Source organism: Labeo rohita, chromosome 7 (genome assembly GCF_022985175.1).
Source record: "Labeo rohita strain BAU-BD-2019 chromosome 7, IGBB_LRoh.1.0, whole genome shotgun sequence".
In the NCBI taxonomy this organism is placed as follows: Eukaryota; Metazoa; Chordata; class Actinopteri; order Cypriniformes; family Cyprinidae; genus Labeo; species Labeo rohita.
The window spans coordinates 43419582-43445933 of NC_066875.1; the positions used below are offsets into that span (position 1 = coordinate 43419582).

At 33.9% G+C, this 26352-nt stretch overlaps 1 protein-coding gene across 1 annotated transcript in view; it reads left to right on the plus strand.

Moving 5' to 3' along the window:
• adamtsl3 (ADAMTS-like 3) overlaps positions 1-26352 on the plus strand; it is a 239481-nt gene that overhangs the window by 14581 nt on the left and 198548 nt on the right. The window contains exon 3 of the mRNA XM_051115284.1: positions 20750-20869. Coding sequence (XP_050971241.1) covers positions 20750-20869 — 120 coding nt within the window. The remainder of the gene's footprint in view (positions 1-20749; positions 20870-26352) is intronic.

Genomic DNA, 26352 nt, shown 5'->3' on the forward strand with positions numbered 1-26352 from the left:
TTCAATTAATTAAAACTATTTGTAATAGTTTTTATTTTAATTAACTATAACTGCACTGCTACATCCATACTATATATTCATATTTTACAAAATGTGCATAATATAAACTTAAGTGTAGCAAGCATTACAAATTTTTGGTAGTTAAAATACTCTTTTCTGTCAGGTTTAATGTGCTTAGTCCACTATAAGTACGTTATTTACTGAATGATTTCCTGAAAGTGTAAATATTGTGACTCTGTGGTGCAATCAAATCATTACTCTGTTTGTTTGAGCATCATGACCAACCTGATGTAGCAATGCAACATTGACTTTGGGGCACAATTACATATTTGGACCAGTGAAAAATGGGACGAGTGTTTGAGAAATCTGTTTGAAAACTGCCATAATTTTTGTAATTACATTACCAGTGGCAGACTAATTACATACAGCTTCTCTAATAGCTTCATTTTGATTAGGTGCAACATTAAACAAATGAGAGTCCAGACAGCTGACAAAAACAATAATCCTCCATTGAAAATGTCCATTCCCTGTTGTCCTTTCACATCAAAATGTTTTAGACAGTTTTTCTTTTACTTGTAAATGATGCTTAATCTGTGCATATTTCTCTCCTGATTAAGACTAGATGACTTTTTCACTGGAGAAAGCAAAATAGTGGATAGAGGAGTCTCAGTGAAGTCTTAATGATGGATTTGTTTCTTACAAACTCACAGCTTTTTGCTTCACAATGCATTAATTGATGGACTGGAGTGGTCTGGATTATTTGTGGATTATTGTAATGTTTTTATCAGCTGTTTGGACTCTCATTCTGACGGCACCCATTCACTGCAGTGGATCCATTGGTGAGCAGGTGATGTAATGCTAAATTTCTCCAAATCTGTTCTGATGAAGAAACAAACTCATGTACATCTTGAATGGCCCGAGGGTGAGTACATTTTCAGCAAATTTCCATTTTTGGATGAACTATTCCTTTAAGACCAAGCAGTAGCTTTTGCCAGTTTACTGTATTGCCAGTGGACTGAAACCTTTACATGTGTTAGTGTTACTAATGCCACTTACCAAAGCAGTTTGAGAGTATGTTATGTCACCTAATTAATATTCATGAGAATATAGCTTTCATACAGTTTATAACATCTCACTCCAATTTTCAGGTCATTCTTGGAGCACTGACACTTTCTAATTTTACTTCCAGCGTGATCTGCATATGAAGTTGGCGTGCTGTTCATATGCATCGCTACACTCGCGGTATTTAATTCAGTCGTGTGGACTGCTTACCCAGCACTGAGGCACTTCCTGAAGGAGCCTTGCTTTGTAAATACAGTAAACTGTGTGTTCTCTCACCTTTACTATTTATTATTCTCAGTAAGTATTTCAATCTCCGCACTGAAGCGCCTCAAGCGGCTTTTGGATTTGCATATGGTAGATATCCAGGAACGGTTCACCTCAGTGTTTTTCGACCTCAGATCATCTTATGCATCCTCATTTTGTAACAAAAATAGAAAAACACAATCAAAATGCAGTTTGATTGTGGAGGAGGTGAAGTTCATGACTGTTCAGACTGATGGGGAATCATTTCAATTAGAATTTGTAACAAGTTCTGTTCCTCAGGGGCTTGAGTCATGACATTAGCAAACAAGATGATTCTGTCTATGGATTTTCTGTGTCCAGCTGATTCTTGATGATTGTTTTTATCAGATGCATTCTCAACAAACTGATTTGCAAAACATGCATCATGAGTACAGATAGCTAAAATGTTCCATGCTGAGCTATACTTCTGTATGAAGAACACAGAAAGTCATTAATGTGACATTGTAATTCAAATTTGTAATTTGTTAGTTTTAAATAAGGTGACCAAATTTCAAAAATAGAAATGAGGGACATTTATGTACTCAGTGGTCATAATGTCATTGAAATCTTATTTGTTATTGCTTATGAATTGAAAAGCATGGAAAATACATTTATTTAAAAAAAATATATATTTTATACAAAAATGATTATTATGTTTGTCCTAAATAATTTTAAACATTTCACCAAAAATCATACTATGAAAAAAGGTAATTAGTAATGTTTGAAAACAGTAAAGAGGTCAAAAAAGTACTATATTTAAAAAAAAAAAAACTTTACAAATACACATTACAAAAGGTAAAAAATATGATAAATTAAACAACTTCAACAAATATTTTTTAACATTTGGTAGCTGTATTTAATATTTTCATTTTCAGAAATTGACATTCACAACTTTTTCAACTTTTCAAATGTTGCATGTTTGTGCATTGGAAATTAATATTTATTATCCCTAATTAGGCTTATTATTTTGTATTTTAGGTATGTGCTTTTTGCAAATATAATTGTAAAAATATGAACTTTTGGTCACCCTTAGTTAAAATACTTGCAGATTTACTTTGAGCTACTGTAAAATCCATTAGCATCATATCTACTAACTACCTTTTTTCAGATTAATAATAAGGGATGCATGTAATTTCTGCAAAACAAGCATTATTACACATAACTGCCGAAAAATTACTGTTTTCAAATTGTTTTTTTAAAAGACTCCCTCTGTCTGCCAACAAATATATTTACATGCACAATCTTACATTGATTATTAAAAGATTAGTTCACTTCCATAACAAACATTTGCTGATTGTTTACTCACTCCTGTGTCATCCAAGATGTTCACGTCTTTCTTTCTTCAGTCGTAAAGAAATTAAGGTTTTTGAAGAAAACATTCCAGGATTTTTCTACATATAGTGGACTTCAATGGGAGCCAGCGGGTTGAAGGTCCAAATTGCAGTTTCAGTGCAGCTTCAAAAGGCTCTACACGATCCCAGCCAAGGAATAAGGGTCTTATCTAGCAAAACAATTGCTCATTTTTTGGAAAAATGTAAAAGTTTATATAATCACAAATGCTCATCTTGCACTAGTTCTCCGATGCAGATGTATGATGCAATCACGTGCTGTTAGTTCTTCAGTTGTGTACTTGAGTTCAAAAAGGTAGGGTAGGGTGAAAAACTCCATCTAATTTTCTCCTTCAACTCTAAAATTGTCCCACATCATTGTTCTACCTTATTTGACTTTCTTTGCATGTTCGTTTTGTAAACACTGGGTCGGTACTTCTGCCTACGTCACTTGTGACCTTTCTAACGGGACCACATGTGTCGAAGTCGCTACAAGTCGAGCTGGAGCAAGACGAATATTGTGGTCAAAAAGTATACAATTTTTTATTTATTTATTTTTTTTGGAAAATAACCAATTATTTTGCTAGATAAGAACCTTATTCCTCAGCTGGGATTGTGTAGCGCCCTTTGAAGGAACATTGAAACTGCAGTTTAAAACTGCTTTAAAGTCCGCTGTATGGAGAAAAATCCTGCAATGTTTTCTTCAAAAACCTTAAAAGAGAAGTTCACTTCCAGAACAAACATTTACAGATAATTTACTCACCCACTTGTCATCCAAGATGTTCATGTATTTCTTTCTTCAGTCCTAAAGAATTTGTTTTATGAGGAAAACATTTCTGGATTTCTCTCCATATAGTGGACTGATATGGTGTCCCGAGTTTAAACTTCCAAAATGTAGTTTAAATGCAGCTTCAAAAGGGCTCTAAATGATCCCAGCCAAGGAAGAAGGGTCTTATCTAGTGCAACGATCGGTTATTTTCTAAAAAAAAAAATATTTTCTAAAAAGACAATTGATATACTTTTTAACCTCAAATGCTCGTCTTGTCTAGCTCTGCGTGAACTCTGTGCATTCCGGTTCATGACAGTATGTCAAAAAACTCACATCTCATTTTCAACTTCAAAATCCCCCTACATTGCCGCAGAAGTACCAACCCAGTGTTTACAAAGTGAACATGCAAAAAAGATCAAACGTCCTTTACAAAAAAGGTAAAACGCAATTGAAGGATAATTTTGAAGTTGGAGGAGAAAATGAGGTGGGAGTTTTTCAACCTACCCTAACTGTCATGAACCAGAACACACAGAGTTCACACAGAGCTAGACAAGACGAGCATTTGAGGTTAAAAAGTATATAAATTGTATATTTTTGAAGCTGCATTTAAATTGCATTTTGGAAGTTCAACGTTGGAGGCACCATAAAAGAAATCATGAAAAAACATAATTTCTTTACGAAAGACATGAACATCTCGGATGACATGGGGGTGAGTAAATTATCAAGAAATTTTTATTCTGGAACTGAACTAATCCTTTAATAATAATGCAACAAAGGTCATGCAAATGCATTAAACTGTGTTCTTTTGTCAGTTAAATGCCATAAATCTGCTGAATGTGTTTAATCAAAAACAGATCTGGTATGCAACACCATTTTTTTTTTTACATCCAATCAATTCCAGATCGATAAAATCAAGTCAAATATTAATGTATAAAAAGCAAAATAAGTTGCAAATGCCATTTCATGTTGAGGTTGAGCTTAATGAAGTTGAAAGAGGGAATTTATCTTCTCCCTCTCAACCCCCCACTTTATTTTGGGTGGTATGGACAAGTGTGAGTTATGGATGTTAGGGCCATTAAATGCTTAGCGGTAAATCCCGAGCTTCCTGCTGAGCCAAGGCTGGACGTTTCCCACAGGCAGACGCTGTGGATACAGGATTTTTTTTTTTTTGTAGAGGGGACGGGGACTTTTTTGTTGGTATTAGAGGTGGAGGAGGCAGGGTTAAGAGTTAGCGAGGTGGAGTGGCGTTAAGCTGACGCGTTAAGGGGTGTGATTAGAAACAGAAGAGGTTTGGCCAGTGGCGAGCCAGCCTGGAGTCAAACGCGGCAGTGCTGGTGCTTGTAGGGAGGGTGATAAGAAGCGTTAACTGTTAAGGAGGTTAAGAGCAGACGAGGTGGGGTCACGGACTAGAGTAAATATAACAGTGGAAGGCAGAATTATCTTGGGCTGCTTCCAGACTCAGACATATTTCAGAAATGGAAATATTTTAGTGTGATTAACTGTGAAATATTGCAACAATGTGTACAGTTTGTACCCTCATAAATATCTCAATTGTCGAGACTTTGCTTCAAAGGGCCAATATGAGCAAATGTTTTGTGTTTTGGTGAAAAGATTATTGCTCTTTTCCAAAAACTTGGACTGCCTTGCTAGCGTTCAATCTGAAATTTACCATTGTAAGTGAAAGATTTGGAACATAACGCTCTTGTGTCATACAGATAGCATTTGAGAGAATCAGGTCACTAGTGATTTCAACAGAGTTGGAATTTTAGCACATGTTGCTAATTAAATTATATGATACTCTAATAAGAATAAACACAGCACAGGCAAATATTAAGGTTGAACCCTTGTTGTCACATGGACTATTTTAACAATGTCCTTACTACATTTCTGGGCCTTGAACGTTGTGTTGCTGTCTTTGCAGGGTCAGAAACTCTCAGATTTCATCAAAAATATCTTAATTTGTATTCCGAAGATGAACGAAGTTTCATTTTTGGGTGAACTATCCCTTTAAAAGAGGTTCCCATTCAGGCAGCTCAGTAGGTTTTGGCACATGCCACCTCAAAACAAATATCCTATACTATGGTAATCTGTACTATGTCCAGGTACCCAAATAGATCAGGAACAGCTGTTTGCAGATCCTCACGTTTACCCAACTCCCATTCTCAAGGTCAGCCAGAGCCCTCTCAGAATTCCTCAACTGGATTTTCCCCAAACATGTCACCCGAGCTCTGCGAGCACGGCTCACGGGGTGGTCATCAATGCTGGCGGGAACTGTTGACTTTAGGGTTATTGTGTTATAACCTCTTTTTATTGGTTTTTCAGAAGCTCAACAGTGCACAGAAGCCATCAATCAAGCTGGATTATTGGCTGGTTGTGGAGTCAATAAAGGATTTTGACACTGAATAAAAAATGTAATTGTGACTTTTTATTTCACAATTCAGACTTTTTTCCTCCCAATTGCACGTTTACGTCTTGCAATTCTGACTTTCTTCTGAGAATTGCATGATATAAATGTGCAATTCTGACTTTATTCATAGAACTGTGAGATATAAACGTGCGGTTGTGAGTTATAAAGTCAGAATTGTGTGATAAAAAGTTGCAAATGTGTTTATAAAGTCAGAACTGTGAGATATAAACTTGCAATTTTGAGAAATAAGGAAAATACTTCTGATTTTTATTTCACAATTCTGACTTTAAAACAAGCAATTGCGAGTTTTAAAGTCAGAATTGTGAGATATAAACTTGCAATTCTTATAAAAAAAATCAGTCTTCTTTCCAAAGAACTGGACTTTATAACTTGCAATTGCAAGTTTATAGCTCACAATTCTGAGAAAAGAAGTCAAATTTGCGATATATAAAGTAAATTGCATAAAAAAAGTCAGAATTACAAGAAAAAGTCAGAACTGGGAGATATGAACTTGCAACTGTGAGTTTATATAACACAATTCCAACTTTATAACTTGTAATTGCGAGTTTATTTCTCACAATTCTGAGAAAAGAAATCAGAATTGTAATATACTGTATAAACATGTTATTGTGACAGATCAGAAATCAGAATTGCATAATGTAAACTCCCAATTGAGATAGAAACTCAGTATTGTGAGAAAATAGTCTGAATTGCAGTATAAACTTTAAGTTATGAGAAAAAAAGGTCATAATTGTTACAAAAAAGACAGAATTGCAAGATGTAAACCTGCATTGTGAGAAAAAGGTCAGAATTGTGAGATATAAACTTGAAATTGCGAGACAAAAGGTCAGAACTGCGAGATGTAAACTTGAAATTGTGAGAAAGTCAGAACTGCAAGATATAAACCTGCAATTGTGAGGAAAAGGTCAGAATTGTAAGGAAACAAGTCAAAATTGTAAGATATAAACTCAAAATTGTGAGAGAAAGGTCAGAATTGTGAGGAAAAAAGTCAGAATTGTGAGATATAAACTCAAAATTGTGAGAAAAAGGTCAGAATTGTGAGGAAACAAGTCAGAATTGTGAGTTTTAAACTCAAAATTTTGAGAAAAAGGTCAGAATTGTGAGAAAAAAGTCAGAATTGTGAGAAAAAGGTCAGAATTGTGAGATATAAACTTGAAATTATGAGAAAAAAGGACATAATTGTTACAAAAAAGACAGAATTGCCAGACAAACCTGCAATTGTGAGAAAAAGGTCAAAATTGTGGGGAAAAAAATCAGAATTGTGAGATATAAACTTGAATTTGTGAGAAGAAGGTCAGAATTGTGAGGAAGAAAGTCAGAATTGCAACTTGCAAGATATAAACTTAAAAGTATGAGAAAAAATTCAGAATTGCATAATATAAACTCGAAACTGTGAGAAAAAAGTCAGAACTGCAAGATATAAACTTGCAATTGTGAGAAAAGAAGTCAAAATTGTGAGTTTTAAACTTTTAATTGTGAGAAAAAAGTCTGAATTGTTAGAAAAAAGACAGAATTGCTAGATAAAAACCTGCAATTGTGAGAAAAAGGTCAGAATTGTGAGGAAAAAAGTCAGAATTGTGAGTTATAAACTCATTGTAAGGAAAAGGTCAGAATTGTGAGGAAAAAAGTCAGTCTTGTGAGATATAAACTAAATTCTGAGGAAAAAAGTCTGAATTATGAGATAAAGGTCAGAATTGTGAGATAGAAACTCAAAATTGTGACAAAAAGGTCAGAATTGTGAGATAGAAACTCAAAATTCTGAAGAAAAAAGTCTGAATTGTGAGAAAAAAGTCTGAATTGTGAGATATAAACTCTTGTGAGAAAAGTTGCAATTGCCTTTTTTTTATTCAGTGGCGGAAACAGGCTTCTATAATTGATGGTTCACTTTGGTGTGTTTTTGGAAACTTACTAATGTTCAACTTAGTGTAGAAATGAAAGGATGTATTTGATTGGTGCTCAGAAAGGTTAGTTCCTCCTCCAGTGATCTGCTCTTGTTTACACATCTCAATAAGCAGCAGCTGATGCCATCAAGTGCCTCCTAATTGTTTTAGGAAGCAAGTTGTCCGTAATTGCCTTGTAAGTATGTAAGTTTATGTATGTTTAGATATGTGAATGAGTGTTTGGCAACTGCCAAGCTTTACCTTAGTTACCCAGAAACACTTGCTGGCTTGTTGCGGAGCACATTTGTCACAGGTGTCAGGTTGATAAAAGTGTTACCATGCCATGTACCTCCGTCCTCTTGAGCTCTTGCTTATTAAAGTGCCTTCAGAAGATAACAGAGATCAACAGACAGCTGGAACAAGCCAAAAAAGGACAATCTTGCTGTTAGACTACTGACAGAGTCAAAATAAGGATAGCTGGTACTAGAGGTGTGTGATAATATCGTAATTGTTGTTTTAACAATGTGGAAGCTGACATTTAAAATTTGCAAAAAAGAAACAAAAACAACATACAGTTGAGGTCAAAAGTTTACATACACCTTGCAGAATCTGCAAAATGTTCATTATTTTACCAAAATAAGAGGGATCATACGAAATGGATGTTATTTTTTATTTAGTACTGACTATTTCAAAAGAAGTTTAAATACAGTCCACAAGAGAAAATAATAGTTCAAAATTTACAGAAGGTTCAAACGCTCACTGATGCTCCAGAAGGAAACACGATGCTTTAAGAGCTGGGGGGTGAAAACATTTTGAATTTGAAGATCAGGGTAAATGTAACTTTTTTTGTGTTCTCGGAAACATGCAATTATCTTCTGCAGCTTCTGAAGGGCAGAACTAAATGAAAAAATATGATATTTAGGCAAAGTAAGAAAAATGTACACATTTTCATTCTGTTCAAAAGTTTTCACCCCCCAACTCTTGATGCATTGCGTTTCCTTCTAAAGCAAAAATGCTGAAAAACCAGAGAATTTGTGGGACCTGAAAGATTTTTCTGAAGAACAGCGGGCAGTTTAACTGTTCAGGACAAACAGGGGACTCAAGATCAACTATCACTAAACAAAAAAAAAACAAAACAAAACAAAAACAAACAAAAAAACAGCTGTAGATCATTTAGGTAACAACACAGTATTAAGAATCAAATGTATGAAAATTTTGAACAGGGTCGTTTTTATAAATTCAACTATTATTTTATGTTGTGGACTATATATAAACATCTTTTATATGAAATATCTTATTCAGGTCAGTACTAAATAAGAAATAACATGCATTTTGTCTTATTTTGTTAAAATTCCTATCAGATGTCAATGTATGCAAAACTGATATCTTATAGACATCTGTCAGATGTTTGTACACAGCAGATGCTTTCCAGATCAAGCGGTCTTGAACAGACATCTTGCAGACGTACGTCTGCTATCTGGCTTTGCAGATTCTGCAAGGTGTATGTAAATTTTTGACCTCAGCTATATATGGGGCCGAAAGTACCCCTGTATTAGATTTTGTTAAGCAATATCACAAAAGCCGTTTTCCCCAAATATCAGCATTTTGTTTTTACTGTAGTTTTTATACAACAGGTCAATAAACAAGAATGTTGTGAGTTAGACATAACCGTGGTTCTCCAAAAACACCCAGTGATGATTCATTCCTGAATGAACGAATCAATGATTCAGTTACTCACTCATAAAGACAGTCACTTGCTTAATTCCTGAATGAATCAGACATTTGAACAAATTGAATTGAATGAATGACTCAATGACTCACTCATTAAGACAGTGACTTGTTTAGTTTTAGAGTCGATTCATTAGAGAATCATGATACATTCTGAAAATCGATTCACAAATCGATTCTGCATCAATTTATTGCCGCATCCCCAACATCCATAGGTAGGAGGTGGGAACTTAAGGATAACATGTCAGGAACTTGAGGACAACATGAACAAAGGTGCTTTTTGTGCTGTCTGACCTCTTAGTGGGCCTGCTTTCATAATGAGATCAAAGATCTGGCACCATCTTCTAACACCTGCATTTGCTAAAACATTCAGCCTGAGGGTAGAACTAGCAGAACGGACCAATGCCAATGGCTAATGAAAGCACACAGTGAACTTTACTACTTTGTACTTGTGTTTTAGCATTGAAGTTGTCTATACTTTGTCAATAATTTGTTTTCCAGTTGAGTAGCATGTTGTGGACTAATTTCGATGTGCATTATGTTGCAGAATCAAGGCGCTTGGGTTGGCAATAGCCTGTAGTTGTGTATTGTTCCCAAGAATGAGCTACATCTCTGTTCTATTAATCCCTGCATACCAACTGCTTCTGGTATGAGAAAAACAGACACCAACAACATCAAAGTTTGGCCATAGGGAGCAAGCGCAACCCTGCAGGGCAGTTTTGCTCTTGCTGATTGGAATATGTTCAAAGAGGCTGCTACATGCTGAGATTAAACTGATGAATATGCATTATCCATCAGCAGGTGGGTGGATGATGTTGTCACCAGAACATCCCTACTAAAAGCTCTGGCTGTATACAGAATGTCCTGGTCCAATGTTTATGGCATTAGTTTTCAAGGGTGGAGCGTAGTTGCTGTCTTGCTGGAGATTCAATATCAGGCAAAAGAAAAAAACAATTGTGACTGTGAGTTTCGAGACTGAATCAAATGTCCCAGAGCTGAATCACGAGTAAATGATTCATATGCTTTTGATGAATCACTCAAAAATTGACTTTCTAAATTCCAAAGAGCAAGTTTTAAGTATAGTTGATATATTCTCTCTTATGTATGTACAATAATGTTCTAAAGATTAGGGTCGGTAAGGTTTTTAAAGTCTCTTGTGCTCACCAAGGCTGCATTTATTTGAGCAAAAGTACAGTAATATTGTGAAATATTATTACAGTTTAAAATAACAGTTTTCTATTTGAATATATTGTAAAATATAATTTATTTCTGTGATGCAAAGCTGAATTTTCAGCATCATTACTCCAGTCTTTTTAATGTCACATGATCCTTCAGAAATCATTCTAATATGCTGATTGGCTGATTTTTTTTTTTTTTGTAAATTGTGATACTTCTTTGTAGTATTCTTTGGTAAATAGAAAGTTCAAAAGAACATAATAAAAAAAATGTAACATAATAAAGTCACTTTTGAAGAATTTAATGCATCCTTGCTGAATAAAAATATTAATTTTGCTTTAAAAACAAACTCTCTCTATATATGTAATGCATTTATACATTCATACTTATGTTTAAAAATATTTATCCCCCACTACACTGCTGGAAAATCATAATTCTGTAAAAAACGCTGACCGGGTCAGTAATCTTCAACATGTTGAAGCCATGACATATTTAGTTTGGAGAGATCTAAATTTGAAGTGTGCTATGAGAAAAAGTTGGTAGGGTTCTTTTACGACTCACTGTGCGACTACATTTCTATAGTTTCTGCCAATGGTAACTGACTGTCGTAAAAAAATACTCTGAAAGCTTTTACGTGACGTCAGGGACATTATATGATTGTCTTACAAGGAGCATGTGACCCAAATTGTTGTTGACGCTTTTTCCAAAGGTTTTCGAGTCAGGATGCTTTTACCACCCCGTAGACGCTGCTCGGGGTAAATGATGAATCTTCATTGTCCCACTGACTTCAGAGCTGAGGAATGTTCGAGTGACCAGATGTTAACCTGGCCCTGTTTTAACGAAGCGCCCTTTCTGGAAGTTATGATCCAGGATTAGGTCTTTCTCTGACTGTACTGATCCTTGGCACCGAGCGCTAAAAGTCAAAAGCTTATCTAGGGTTAGTTCGGGCTGAGAAAAGGCACTGGCCTGCTGCCATAAACCCAGAGACCAGCCAGAGTTTTCTCCATGTTGCTGAGTAGACTCGCTTTGACAGCGCCGTGACATTCCTTCGCTCAAAGCCTAGCCTTTCGCTTTCAATCTTTGAAGTTAGAACTCACGGCGCGGCCGTCGACTTAGTGCTTTACTTATTTGGCACTTATGCCCTGCTGAGACAATGTATCTACAGTTCCCTAATAGAGTGCCTGATGAAACATCTTCTGGCACATAAAAACACGCACACCTGTGCCGGCTCTTGTAAATGCCAATGGAAGTGAGCGGAGCCTTTAGTAATGAGCTTGTATGTGGCGCTAAGCTGAAGGAAACCCAGTACGGTTACTCACACGCCTCCTGATGTTCAAGTCGAATCAAAATCAGGGTAATTTATGGAAAAAGTTAAGGGCCGTTCACAGCAAGAAAGATAATGATAACCGTAAAGTTTAATTACTCATTCTAACTATGCTGGAATCACTCTCAGAGTGATTTTTTTTCCAGCTGATGAATGATAAAAACAGTCACTCAGAATCCACTCAACTTTAAAGTGCTCACTTGGATTCTAGTATGCAGTTGAGGTCAAAAGTTTGCATACACCTTGCAGAATCTGCAAAATATTTATTATTTGACCAAAATGAGAGGGATCATACAAAATGCATGTTATTTTTATTTAGTACTGACCTGAAAAAGATTTCACTTAAAAAAAAAAACTTTTACTTATAGTACACAAGAGTAAATAATAGTTGAATTTATAAAAATGATCTACATATGATTGATTCTTAATACTGTGTTGTTACCTGAATGATCCACAGCTGTGTGGTTTTTTTTTGTTTAGTGATAGTTGTTCATGAGTCCCTTGTTCATCCTGAACAGTTAAACTGTCTGCTATTCTTCAGAAAAATCCTTCAGGCCCCATAAATTCTTTGGTTTTTCAACATTTTAGTGTATTTGAACCCTTTCAAACAATGACTATGATTTTGAGATCCATCTTTTCACACAAAGGACAACTGAGGGACTCATATGCAACTATTACAGAAGGTTCAAATCCTCACTGATGCTCCAGAAGGAAAAACTGTGCATTAACAGCCGGGGTGTGAAAACTTTTGAACAGAATGAAGATGTGTTTTTATTTTGCCTAAATATCATGTTTTTTTTTTTTTTATTTAGTATTGCCCTTCAGAATCTACAGAAAGACAAAGGAAGGTAAATTTACCCTGATCTTCAAATACAAAAGTTTTCACCCCCCAGCTCTTGCATTGTTTTTCCTTCTGAAGCACCAGTGAGCGTTTGAACCTTCTGTAATAGTTGCATATGAGTCCCTCAGTTGAGTCCCAGTGTGAAAAGATGGATCTCAAAATCATACATTGTTGGAAAGGGTTCAAATACATAAAAATTTGTGGGACCTGATGGACTTTTCTAAAGGATAGTGGGCAGTTTAACTGTTCAGGACAAACAAGGAACTCATGAACAACTATCACTAAACAAAAACACAGCTGTGGATCATTCAGGTAACAACACAGTATTAAGAATCAAGTGTATGTAAACTTTTAAACAGGGTATTTTTTATAAATTCAACTGTTATTTTCTCTTGTGGACTACAACTTTTATAAGAAATATCTTCAGGTCAGTACTAAATAAAAAAATAACATGCATTTAGTATGATCCTTCTTATTTCGGTAAAATAATTAACATTTTGCAGATTCTGCGAGGTGTATGTAAACTTTGACCTCAACTGTAGTTATAGTCCTTGGTGTATATGGAACCCCCCCAGACCTTAACTTTAACAATTAAGGTAAAGCAAATTCTGTTCTTTAAATTTAAAAGTATATGAGAATAGGTCAGTACTCACCATAACTACACTTTGTGGCCAAAAAGAAAAATTGCACACTCTAATATTTCACTAGACTGCCTTTAGCTTTAATTACAGTGTGTATTCATTACCATTAAGAGTTCAATTCCATCAATTCATTCTTGTATTTATAATGGCTGAATCAATAGAGTCAAACCCTTCTTCAAAGTCGACTTCATCACATCCCAGAGATTTTCGATAGGGTTTATTGTCAGGAGTCTATTTTGACCAATTCATGTGTGAAAATGATTTCTCATGCTCTCTGAATCACTCTTTTCACAATTTTAGCTCAGTGAATCTTGGCATTGCCATCTGGAATATGGACTTTTGGGTACGTTATCTGACATGGTTGCAATGCAAAGCTACGCCTTCACCAGTTAGGGTTAAAAGGATTGTTACTAAACATTTTAATGATCCAACCATAGAATCTTCAGCAGTTGCTTACTTAAATCCAAAAAGTGGCCTTTTTATTAAAAAAATGGCAATTAAAGTGAACCTTATTTAGAATAGAATGCTTATATAGAAATCAAGCATTTAAAGAGGCAGATGCAATAAAATGTAACTTATAATGAACAGAACGCTGTCATCTCCTGGTGTGGAAACTAATATGTGACCCTGGACCACAAAACCAGTCTTAAGTCGCTGGGGTTTATTTGCAGCAATAGGCAAAAATACATTGTATGGGTCAAAATTACTGATTTTTCTTTTATGGCAAAAATCATTAGGAAATTAAGTAAAGATCATGTTCCATTAAGATATTTTGTAAAATTCCTACTGTAAATGTATGAAAACTTAATTTTTGATTAGCAATATACATTGTTAAGAACATTATTTGAAGAACTTTAAAGGTGATTTTCTCAATATTTTGATTTTTTTGCACCCTCAGATTTCTGATTTTTAAATAGTTGTAACTCGACCAAATATTGTCCTATCCTAACAAACCATACATCAATGAAAATCTTATTTATTCAGCTTTCATATGATGTATAAATCTCAATTTTGAAAAAATGACCCTTACGACTGGTTTTGTGATCCAGGGTCACTTATACAGTAGTTATAGTTATCATTTTTAGTGTAAATGGGCCTTAAAGGGGTCATCGGATGCTAAGTTCACTTTTACATGTTGTTTGAACATTAATGTGTGTTGACAGTGTATGTACAAATCTACATTATAATGACAAAAATCCATGCAGTGATTTTTAATTAATCTGTAAAATAATATCCCCTTTTTCAAATCAAGCCATTCTCAGATGACTGTCATTGTTGCGTCACACCCACAGAGGCCACTCCCACAATAGTTGATTGACATGAGCTCTTACCTGAGATCAGTTGTGACAGTCCAACCTCCATTTTTTGACGCTGCAGCAGGGATGTAAGTTAGACAAGAATTGAGCGATTGAGGTGTTGTGTTGTTGGATGTAATAATGAACATAGTGGTCGCCATTTACTCCTGACATCTGAGCCGCTGAAGATGCAGTGGATTCCGTTTGTTTGTGAAGAGAATGCGCCTCACGATCTACATATATTCGTCTATGTCTGTGCAAATCATTCGTGATCCAGCTTCACTTACAGCAGAAGTGAGTATAAGGGTTTTTTTTATGAAGCTTTGCGATCACCTTTCCTAATAATGTGCTGGTTAGCAAGTTTAGCGGCTAAATGCAGCTAAAGTAAACAGGCTCGTCACTCCACAGAGAGAAGAGAGGGGCGGGGTGAGCAGAGCTCATTTGCATTCAAAGCAGCCTCGACCAGAATGGGATGATTTTTGCAGAGCTGATTTTGATAAGGTAAAAAGGATGTTGTTTTACACAACCATTGAGAATTTTTAACCAAAGTATATTATAGACTTTTCATCAACACCCGAAAGAATCATATCAACTTGTGGAAAATGGGCATCCGATGACCCCTTTAAAGGGATAGTTCACCCAAAAATGAAAATTCTGTCATTTATTTCTCACCCTCATGTCGTTACAAACCCATAGACCCTTCGTTTAAGTAAGCTTTTTTTCACAAATGAGGAAAAATTCCATCGATGCCAAGGAAAGAGTTAAAGAGTTTGAGCATTTAAAGAGGCAGATGACATAACAAAACTTTATTGTTTCTTGGTGCGGACGCTAATATAGTTATCATTATCTTTATTGTTATTGTTCTTCGTGTGAATAGGCCTTTAAACTGATTTAGAGGCAGTTGTCCAAGTACTTTCTCATAAAATAAGAAAAACCCAGCATTAAGTCTATTAAGATCTGATGTGTGTATAGAAACAGAGGAGGTTCTTATGAAGGGGAGTTTGAAGCCCTCATCCACCAAATGGACTTTTTTTGTTGAGGGCACTTAAAGGATCATGTGTCGGACTGTGAACATCCTCACAGGCCTTTTGTGCAGCTCCCTTCGCTTTCTATTCTTGGTTATGAAATGAAAGTCATTCCTGTTAGCCATATTATTTTTGCTCTGTCAGGGCTGTTTCCTGTAAGAGATGATGAGAGATGGCTGAGCTGCTCCACACTTTCCTTCGCACGCACGTACAGGAGGGAGTTTGTTGTCGTAAGTCTGTGTGGGCCCCCGTGAGGTACCTTGGGGCCTCATAGGGAATTTATTGGAGAAGATGTCCCCTGCTAACACAGTCAGCACCTGAAGGATTTCTGTGTGTGTGTTTGGGCAACACAGATGGTGGGGTGTTTACAGGGGAGCTGAGGGATAGGAGAGGTGACACACGAGATTTGTTTAGGCTGTAAGCAGTCTGGATTGAACTGTGTGTTTGGAAACAGACTGCAGAAACGTACGTGACAAACATAAACATAAACACATTTTATGCACACACATATACTTGGTAATCAACAATAACAGAGGGTACCATCTTTATTTTGGTTTTATAAAGGTTTTTAATGGACACATCAAATTATATCAATAAGATGTCTGGGGACTGAAAATGTTAATAAAATAAATTGATTTATTAAATATTTGTATTTATAAAATTTGGTTTATATATTACTACCAGTCAAATGTTTTTGAACAGTAAAATCTTGAATGTTTTTTTAAAGTATTCTCTTCTGCTTACCAAGCCTGCATTTATTTGATCCAAAATAGAGCAAAAACAGTAATATTGTGAAAAATTTTTACTATTTAAAATAACTGCTTTCTATTTGAATATATTTTAAAATTTATTTTTTTCCTGTGATCATAGCAAAATTTTCTGTATGATTACTCCAGTCTTTAGTGTCACACGATCCTTCAGAAATAATTCTATTATTATTAGTAATAATGAAATTTACTATTAATAATAGTAATTATTATTATTTTACTATTATTATTATAATCAATAAAACAGAAATTATAGGAATTAATACATTTTTTTTGCTAGGAAGTTTTAAATTGATGATAAAGATATTTATAATGTTACAAAAGATTTCTATTTCAGGTAAATGCTATTCTTCTGAACTCTCTTTTCATCAAAGAAAACTAAAAAAATCATACTCAGCTGTTTTTAACTTAATAATAATAATAATAAAATGTTTTTTGAGCAGTAAATCAGAATATTAGAATGATGTCTGAAGGATCATGTGACTGGTGTAATTTTGCTAAAAAATTCAGCTTTGAAATCACAGGAATAAATTACATTTTAAAATATATTAAAATAGAAAACAGTTATTTTAAAAATATTTCTAAAATTTACTGTTTTATATAGGAAGATAAACATTCTGAAATATAAGGAAAATTACAATTTGGACTAGTATAAAGTTTTTTTAATTTAATTAATTATTCTATTTTAAATTTTAATTTTAAAGTATGAATTACCTTTGTTATTGTAGAACATGGAATATTGGACTGGAATATCAGACACACTAAATTGTATTAAGTTAGAGCAGTCTAGAAAATGATAAATAAAATATTTTGTTTTATTAAACATTTGTATTATTAATATATGAAATTATTATTAATTATATGAAATAGATAAAGCTTCATATATATATGATATATGAAATTCAATTTTAGTAAAACACCATTTTTATTTTATATATGTGTGTATGTATGTGTGTGTGTGTGTATTATATATATATATAAATTAGTGGTGCTGTAGTTGATGGCTGTTATTTTAACAGTGTTAAATTCAGTTCGGAATTTTATGTTTTCAATTACTGTATTCTATGTAGTAGGAAAGAATAATCATAAATATTCCAAATTAATGATGCAATTATTTATGTTTGGTTGCAACACTTATGTTGAACTAATGAACTTCCTCTGCATTGTGAGTGGAAATTTGGAGCCAGTTCTTAAAATTCTTCTGAATTTTGTCCAGCCCTCACACACACACGCACATGGATAGCAGGGCTGTTAATTCAGGCTTGTCAGTGAAAGTCTGTGTCGCTGATGAAAGCATGCCGGGCGGCTCCTCTGACTGTGTGCCAAACTCTGCTGCTCTTTAGGGTGTAAGTGCTTGGAGAAGTAGTCAGCCTCACACACTGACCCTAGCAGACACTCCCAGTGCTCAGGTACAAAATTAGATTCACTTTTGATACCTGGTGCATTTTATTTTGAAGCTTTAAGAACTTGTAAATAGTTCCCCATTTAATGTGCAGGGAGGGGAAAAAAGCTTTTCGGGAGCTCGCTGTGATTTTATAACCTCCTTAACTTCCATAAATTGTTTATAAGTGTGTCACCAGGCTGTTCTGAGAAAGCCGTCAGCCTGGCATTAGCACGGTAAACACATGGTAGCCTACTTTAAATTGGTCTGAACCATTCAGGATTTGGTTCATGTGCTGCAGCTAATCTTCCTCAATAAACCTCTAAAGGCAAAGGGAATTTCAGCTCTAACAGACTGGAGCTGCTTTCTCGTATGTTCTTTCACTGTCTTGCAGCTGAAGTTTTGACTCACTAACAGTTAAATGTACTCTTAATTTGTCCATGCTGTAGTCTTAATCTTCCATTAGTTTGGGGGATGTCAGAGATGGATAGCAGCTAGCAGCTTTTGAGGTTCATTTCATGAGTCAGGATGATTATTTTATGCCGGGCTATATGAGTTTTCCAATATCTATCTATCTATCTATCTATCTATCTATCTATCTATCTATCTATCTATCTATCTATCTATCTATCTATCTATCTATCTATCTCTTTATCTATCTCTCTTTCTATTTATCTATCTGTCTATCTATCTGTCTATCTATTTATCTATCTATCTATCTATCTATCTATCTATCTATCTATCTATCTATCTATCTATCTATCTATCTATCTATCTATCTATCGTTCTATCTATCTGCCCATCTATCTATTGTTGATTCATACTCTGCCAATGATCATCTCTTTATCGTTCTGTCATTCTATTTATCTATCTATCTATCTATCTATCTATCTATCTATCTATCAGTCGATCGTTCGATCATTCTGTCATCTCTATCATCTCTTTAACGTTCTGTCATGTTCTATCATTCGTTCTATCATCTATTTGTCTATCTGTCTATCTGTCTATCTGTCTATCTATCTATCTATCATTCTATCGTTCTGTCTATCTGTCTATCTATCTGTCTATCTGTCTATCTTCTATTTATCTATCTATCTATCGTTCTATCGTTCTATTTATCATTCTGTCATTCTATCTATCTATCGTACTATCTATCATTCTATCATCTATTTTTCTATCTATCTATCTATCGATCATTCGATCGTTCGATCATTCTGTCATCTCTATCATCTCTTTAACATTCTGTCATTCTATCTGTCTATCTATCTATCTATCTATATCGTTCTATCATCTATCTATTTATCTATCTATCTATCTATCTATCTATCTATCTATCGTTCTATCGTTCTATCATCTATTTAGCATTCTGTCATTCTATCTATCGTTCTATCTATCATTCTGTCATCTATTTATCTATCTATCTATCTATCTATCTATCTATCTATCGTTCGATCGTTCGATCATTCTGTCATCTCTATCATCTCTTTAACATTCTGTCATTCTATCTATCTATCTATCTATCTATCTATCTATCTATCTATCTATCTATCTATCTATCTATCTATACCGTTCTATCGTTCTGTCTATCTATCTGTCTGTCTATCTATCGTTCTATCTATTGTTCTATCATCTATTTATCTATCTATCTGTCTATCTATCTATCGTTCTATCATTCTATCATTCTATCGTTCTATCATCTATTTATCATTCTGTCATTCTATCTATCTATCGTTCTATCTATCATTCTATCATCTATTTTTCTATCTATCTATCTATCGATCATTCGATCGTTCGATCATTCTGTCATCTCTATCATCTCTTTAACATTCTGTCATTCTATCTGTCTATCTATCTATCTATCTATATCGTTCTATCATCTATCTATTTATCTATCTATCTATCTATCTATCTATCTATCGTTCTATCGTTCTATCATCTATTTAGCATTCTGTCATTCTATCTATCGTTCTATCTATCATTCTGTCATCTATTTATCTATCTATCTATCTATCTATCGTTCGATCGTTCGATCATTCTGTCATCTCTGTCATCACATTCTGTCATTCTATCTATCTATCTATCTATCTATCTATCTATCTATACCGTTCTATCGTTCTATCTATCTATCTGTCTGTCTATCTATCGTTCTATCTATTGTTCTATCATCTATTTATCTATCTATCTGTCTATCTATCTATCATTCTATCATTCTATCATTCTATCGTTTTATCATCTATTTATCATTCTGTCATTCTGTCTATCTATCGTTCTATCTATCATTCTATCATCTATTCTATCTATCTATCTATCTATCTATCTATCTATCTATCTATCTATCTATCTATCGTTCGATCGTTGATCATTCTGTCATCTCTATCATCTCTTTAACATTCTGTCATTCTATCTATCTATATCGTTCTATCGTTCTATCTATCTATCTGTCTGTCTATCTGTCTATCTATCATTCTATCATTCTGTCATTCTATCTATCTATCTATCTATCATCTCTTTATCATTCTGTCATTCTATCTATTTATCTATCTATCGTTCTTTCTATCGTTCTATCATCTATCTATCTATCTATCTATCTATCTATCTATCTATCTATCTATCTATCTATCTATCTATCTATCTATTGTTGGTTCATCCTCTGCCTATGATATCAGCTTGATTATTATGTGCAGTAGTTCAACACTGATAACTGTTGATAATATCTTTTGTATACATTATACTGCCTTGAAAAGTTTACGTGCAGACCCTCAAATGATGTCCACAGCGCTTGTATAAGTTTTTAATGTGTTTGTTGTGGTCTTGTTTTACAGGGAGTAGCGAGCCAGATGCAGAGTGCTTACTTCCTCCCTGAATTTGCACTTTCTCCACAAGGAAGCTTTCTGGAAGACACAACAGGAGAGCAGTATCTCACCTATCGCTACGATGACCAGGTCAGACATGCGCAATACTCATCTTAATTGTGTCCGCTCAGTTGAAATGATTTTTATTAATTAAACCCTAGTCATACTTGCTACTTCCTTTTGTGGTGATTTAATTGCACATCGTAAAACTGCTGCTCTGAGAAGTGATCATGGTTCATTAGCTTCTTGAATTTAATACTATATAATAGACTCTGTGGTAAAACCTAGTGTGCTGCCTTGCTGCCTATCATTGGGGATGTATAATACAGCATGTTTTAGGTAAAATAATGTGTTGTTAATTAGATTTAACATTTCTTTATCAGATTTTTTTAGTGTTAAATGAAAGGCATGAATTTAATTACTTTTATTATGATATAGAATTATGTTTCCTACTAATTATTCCTATAATTATGCTTGGGAACAGTCAGTATATTGAAAGTGCAGATATGATGCCTTAACATGCTGTCTAGGTAGGCAGCTCACTAGGTTTTGGAACAGATCTTTAGATTTGTCTTTAGTGTTGCATGAATTTTCAGAAAAATGAACTGGGCGTACGACTGAATAAGTCAGCGATTCGTTTGATAGGATGCATGACACAAGTCAATCATGAATACTGTCTGTCTGTCTGTGTATTTCTGGAGTAGAAAAACATTTGAAAGAAATGTGAGAAATTACATCAGTGCTCTATTTCATTTTTGATTGTGTTTTGTGCTATGAGTAACATTTGATATGATATAACCTTGATTGTCAAGTTCAGAAAAATGAATTTTTCAATTTGTAGAATCCAAATTTAAAATTAGATTTTAATTTAACTTTCTTTAATTGGCCAGGTTGGAATAAATGCAATTTATGAAAGTCTGTTATGTACCTATATAAAACACATTTGTGACCCTGGACCACAAAACCAGTCTTAAGTCGCAGGGGTATATCTGTAGCAATAGCCAAAAATACATTGTATGGGTCAAAATGATTGATTTTTCTTTTATGGCAAAAATCATTAGGAAATTAAGTAAAGATCATGTTCCATGAAGATATTTTGTAAAATTCCTACTGTAAATATGTCAAAACTTAATATTTGATTAGTAATATACATTTACTAATGTATACAAGATACTTTATTTAGACAACTATAGGTAATTTTCTCAATATTTTGATTTGTTTGCACCCTCAGATTCCAGGTTTTAAAATAGTTGTGTCTCGACCAGATATTGTATCCTGTCCAACAAAAGCATACATCAATGGAAAGCTTATTTATTCAGCTTTCAGATGATGTGTAAATCTCAATTTTGAAAAATTGACCCTTATGACTGGTTTTGTGATCCAGAGTCACATTTTTTATACACTATCGTTTAAAGGTTTTGGGTCAGTATGTTTTTTTAAAGGATTATTCAGCGAAGATACATTACATTGAGCAAACGGGACAGTAAAAGCATTTATAATGTTTAAAAAGATTTGATTTCAGATAAATTCTGTTCTTTTGAACTTGCATCACAAAAATGCATCACAGTTATGGGGTGAATTTTCCACCAAAAGTATTACAGTCACGGATAAAAAAATAACAAGTGTGAAATCAAAATTTTAAAACGCAAGTAAAAATATAAAAAAATGTATTGTAAAAATGTAAAAATGAAAGTTTTCAGAATAGAAAACAATGGTCAATAAAAAATAGTAAGCATAAATCAAAAATTTAATAACGCAAAAAACGTTAGAGTTTCATGGAAGTCGTTCAGAAAAGCAAGCGCAGAACGTGGAAACGAGCAATGTGAAAAACAGCATAAGCATACAAAAAATAAAAATATGTGCAGAAAATAAGAGCATAAAAAACAGAGAAATATAATATATTTATAAGAAAACATGATTTTGTGTGCAAGTCAGATAATTCATATTTAATATTTCAGTTTTGTTCAATATTTTAAATGTGACTCATGCTTTTTAAAAAAATATATATATTAAATATTTGATTTAAACTTATTATTTTTCAGTCCGTGACCATTTTTTTTTTGCTATTCTGAAAACTGCTTTCATTGTTTTTAAATTTTGCTTTCATGCTTCTTATTTTTTTATCCATAAAAAATTGACAACTGGACAACTGTTTTCAACACAGATAATATTAGTAATTGTAACATTCGTCTTACATTCAAATTACATTTGAAATTATATTTAAATAAAAAAAATGTTATTTTAAATTGTAATAATATAACACAATATTACAGTTTTTACTGTATTTTGGATTAAATAAATGCAGCCTTGGTAAACATCTTACTGACCCCAGCAATAACTGATTTAATATGTTTTATATTAAGCAATATTTTTGCTTTTAGCTTTTACTGACCAATCAGAATCCAGGACCAGAACTGTCTGTTTTGAGTTGAATAGTTGAAAGTGGTATTAAATGTGGGAGCACAAGACCTGTCGATAATGTTCAGAATTCACACATATAATATAACCTTCAGTGACAGGCGCTGTGTTAGCGGTGGTTCTTTGGGTCTCTGCTGTTGAACTATTTCCTCTCGGTACGATCAGTTAAGACTTTCAGATCAGCCTCTCAGCTTAAGGGGAATTTAGGCCAGGCCGTCTTGGTAAACCCTCTGTAACAGGAAAGTCCAGGTAAACCCGAAGTTTATAGGCATTATAAAGCTCTGCCTGACTGTTTTCTTTTGAACGCCTGCCCTGGGAGCCATTAACCCAGACACTGTGTGCCATCGAACTGTTTTGGGGCCTGTTATGGAAACCTTAGCTCGCGTCAGCCCAGCGCTGATGTCTGTTTCCAGGCCAGTTGTTATGTTTGTGACGTGTTGGCATGCATGTCAAGGATGGCTTTTATTATGGTGATTTAATACAGGAATGTGGCGGTGGCACGGCAACCACGCAAACACACGCTGCTTCCTGTTGTTATGACAGACTTCCAAGCATTTCTGCTCATATGAGCTCGTACAAATGCACTGCTGTTGTATATCACTGCTGATAGGTGTGTGTGTGCAAAAAATACTCTTTGGATGTGTCTGCAATAGCATTTTACCATACTGCTTTTACTTTTGCTGCAGCATATATACATATAATGTGTGAACTAGTATTTTTCAATTTCCAATTTATCAGTTTGGAATGGATTTCAACAGTTTTTACTGTTGTTAGCATTAGTTTGGTTTTAGAGTTTTTTTTTTTCATTCTTTCCTTATAGGGCTGCTAAAGATAATGCAAAAGATATTGGAGCATTTAAAAATGTTTTACGCTGTTGCATTGCAGTTGGGTTGCATCAAAAGCAAAAATTAATTCATAGCCATTTTACTTACTTTTGGAAACATGAACATGTTAGTGTAGTTTCAGTTTTTCTGGTTATTGCAGTTTGTTTTTGTTACCAGTAAAGTTTTTATGACGGTGAATGTGTTATCAGCTTTTTAATACTGTTTTTAACATTTCTATCATGTTTTTGTAACAGACATGAATTGTAAAATTCAATTAAAAATTTTTTTGTTTTTGTTTTTTTTTGTTTTTTTAATTTCTAAAGTAATAATTACAGTCTATTTGCTCAATTAAACCACTTTGTGAGGCATTATGTATTTTAAGGGTTAAGCTATTTTTTGTAATTTTGGTTTGGTTTATACACTATTATAATATTCATTAATATTTTTAATTTTATTTTTATTGTAAAATAATTGTATTATTTATTATGTTTTCAGTTTAATTTTCATTTTAGTTTGTTTTGGAATTTTGTTTTTTTTAATGCATTTTTTAAATGTAATTTTAAATTAATTTGTAATTAATTTTTAAATAATTAATTTTTGTGTTTTTTGTATTATTTTTATATTGTTTAAATTTATATTATTTTTGTGATTTTCTTTAAAATAATTCAACTTAAATATAATTATTTTAGTTAGTTGACAATAAAAACTAATATTTTAACTAATATTTATATTGCTATTTATGTCAGCTGTTTTTCAGTTGCCAACTACCAGTCAAAAGTTTTTGATCAGAAAGATTTGTAATGTTTTGTAAAGAAGTCTCTTCTGCTCACCAAGCGTGCATTTATTGATTCAAAGTACAGCAAAAACAGTAAAAGTTTAAAATACTTTTTTACTATTTAAAATAACTGTTTTTTATTTGAATATGTCTTAAAATGTTGTTTATTCTCTTGGTTTTAAAGCTGAATTTTTAGCATCATTACTCCAGTCTTCAGTGTCACATGATCCTTCAGAAATCATTCTAATATTATTATTATTACATTGAAAACAGCTGGGTAGATTTTTCAGGTTTCTTTAATGAATCGAAAGTTCAGAAGAACAGCATTTATCTTAAATATAAATCTTCTGTAACATAATTTGGATCAATTTAAAGCATCCTTGCTAAGTATTAATTTCTATAAAGTCTTTCTTACTGACTTACATGTTTTTGAATGGTATAGTGTATAATGTTACAAAAGCTTCAGATAAATTCTGATCTTTGGATCTATTCATCAACGAATCCTGAAAAAAAGTTGTTTTTTAAACTCAACTGTTTTACATATATTGATAGTAATCATATTAAAAATGTTTCTTGAACAGCAAATCAGCATAATGGAATGATTTCTGAAGGATCATGTGACCCTGACAGTAATGATGTTGAAAATTTAGCTTTGGTCACAGGAATAAATTACGTTTTAAAGTATATTCAAATAGAAAACAATTACTGTAATTAATATTATTATTATTTGTAATTTTACAGTTTTTGCTGTACTTCGGATTAAATAAAGGTAGGCTTGGTGAGCAGAAGAGACTTCTTTAAAAAACATTAAAAAACTTTCGACTAGCAGTATTAAAAAAAATGTATGTAATATTTGCACTTTTGACTGCATGTCTGTACAGTATATACAGTTCCCAATGATTTCATCAGTTTCCATTCTTAGGCAGACACAGAAAATGGCCTTACTGAAAAAAGGGTCCTATTTCTATCCATTATGGTAGAAAAAAAAGTCTTCTACACTGACTGACGTTTCATATTTAGAATGTGTCAAAGGATGTGAAACCTTCCCAGTCATGCTGTCTGCAAGGTAAAGGCCTCGTCTTACAAAATAAAATGCCACCGGCCCCAGTGCCGCTCTTAGCGTGCTGTTTCTCTCCAGTAAGTCATCTCTCGTGCCAGAAAGAGGGTGGATACCATCCAGGCCTCTGCCTGCTGAGGTTAGCCACAGATGGAGGGCTTTCCCCTACAGACACGGGGCTTAAACTAATAGATAATGCACATGTTCCCTTCGGGCATCTCCCTGGCCAGCCGAAGCGCCTGACAGACAGGCCCATAGTATAAAGCAGCTTTCCTCGGAGAGCCCCGTAAAGCATATCTAATGGTTTTTTGTGTTGCGCTACCTGCTTGAGACTTTGAGTTTAGCCAGCTGGAGTTTTCTGGCTCAGTGCAGCACGCTAGTGCCAGTGTTTCCACTTACAGCCAGTCCAGTCCTTTCTAAAATAAGTTCTCGTTTGAAAAGACGTGACACTGTGCAGGCAGAAGGCGGATTTTTAATGGATGGGTTCGGATTGTGTTGA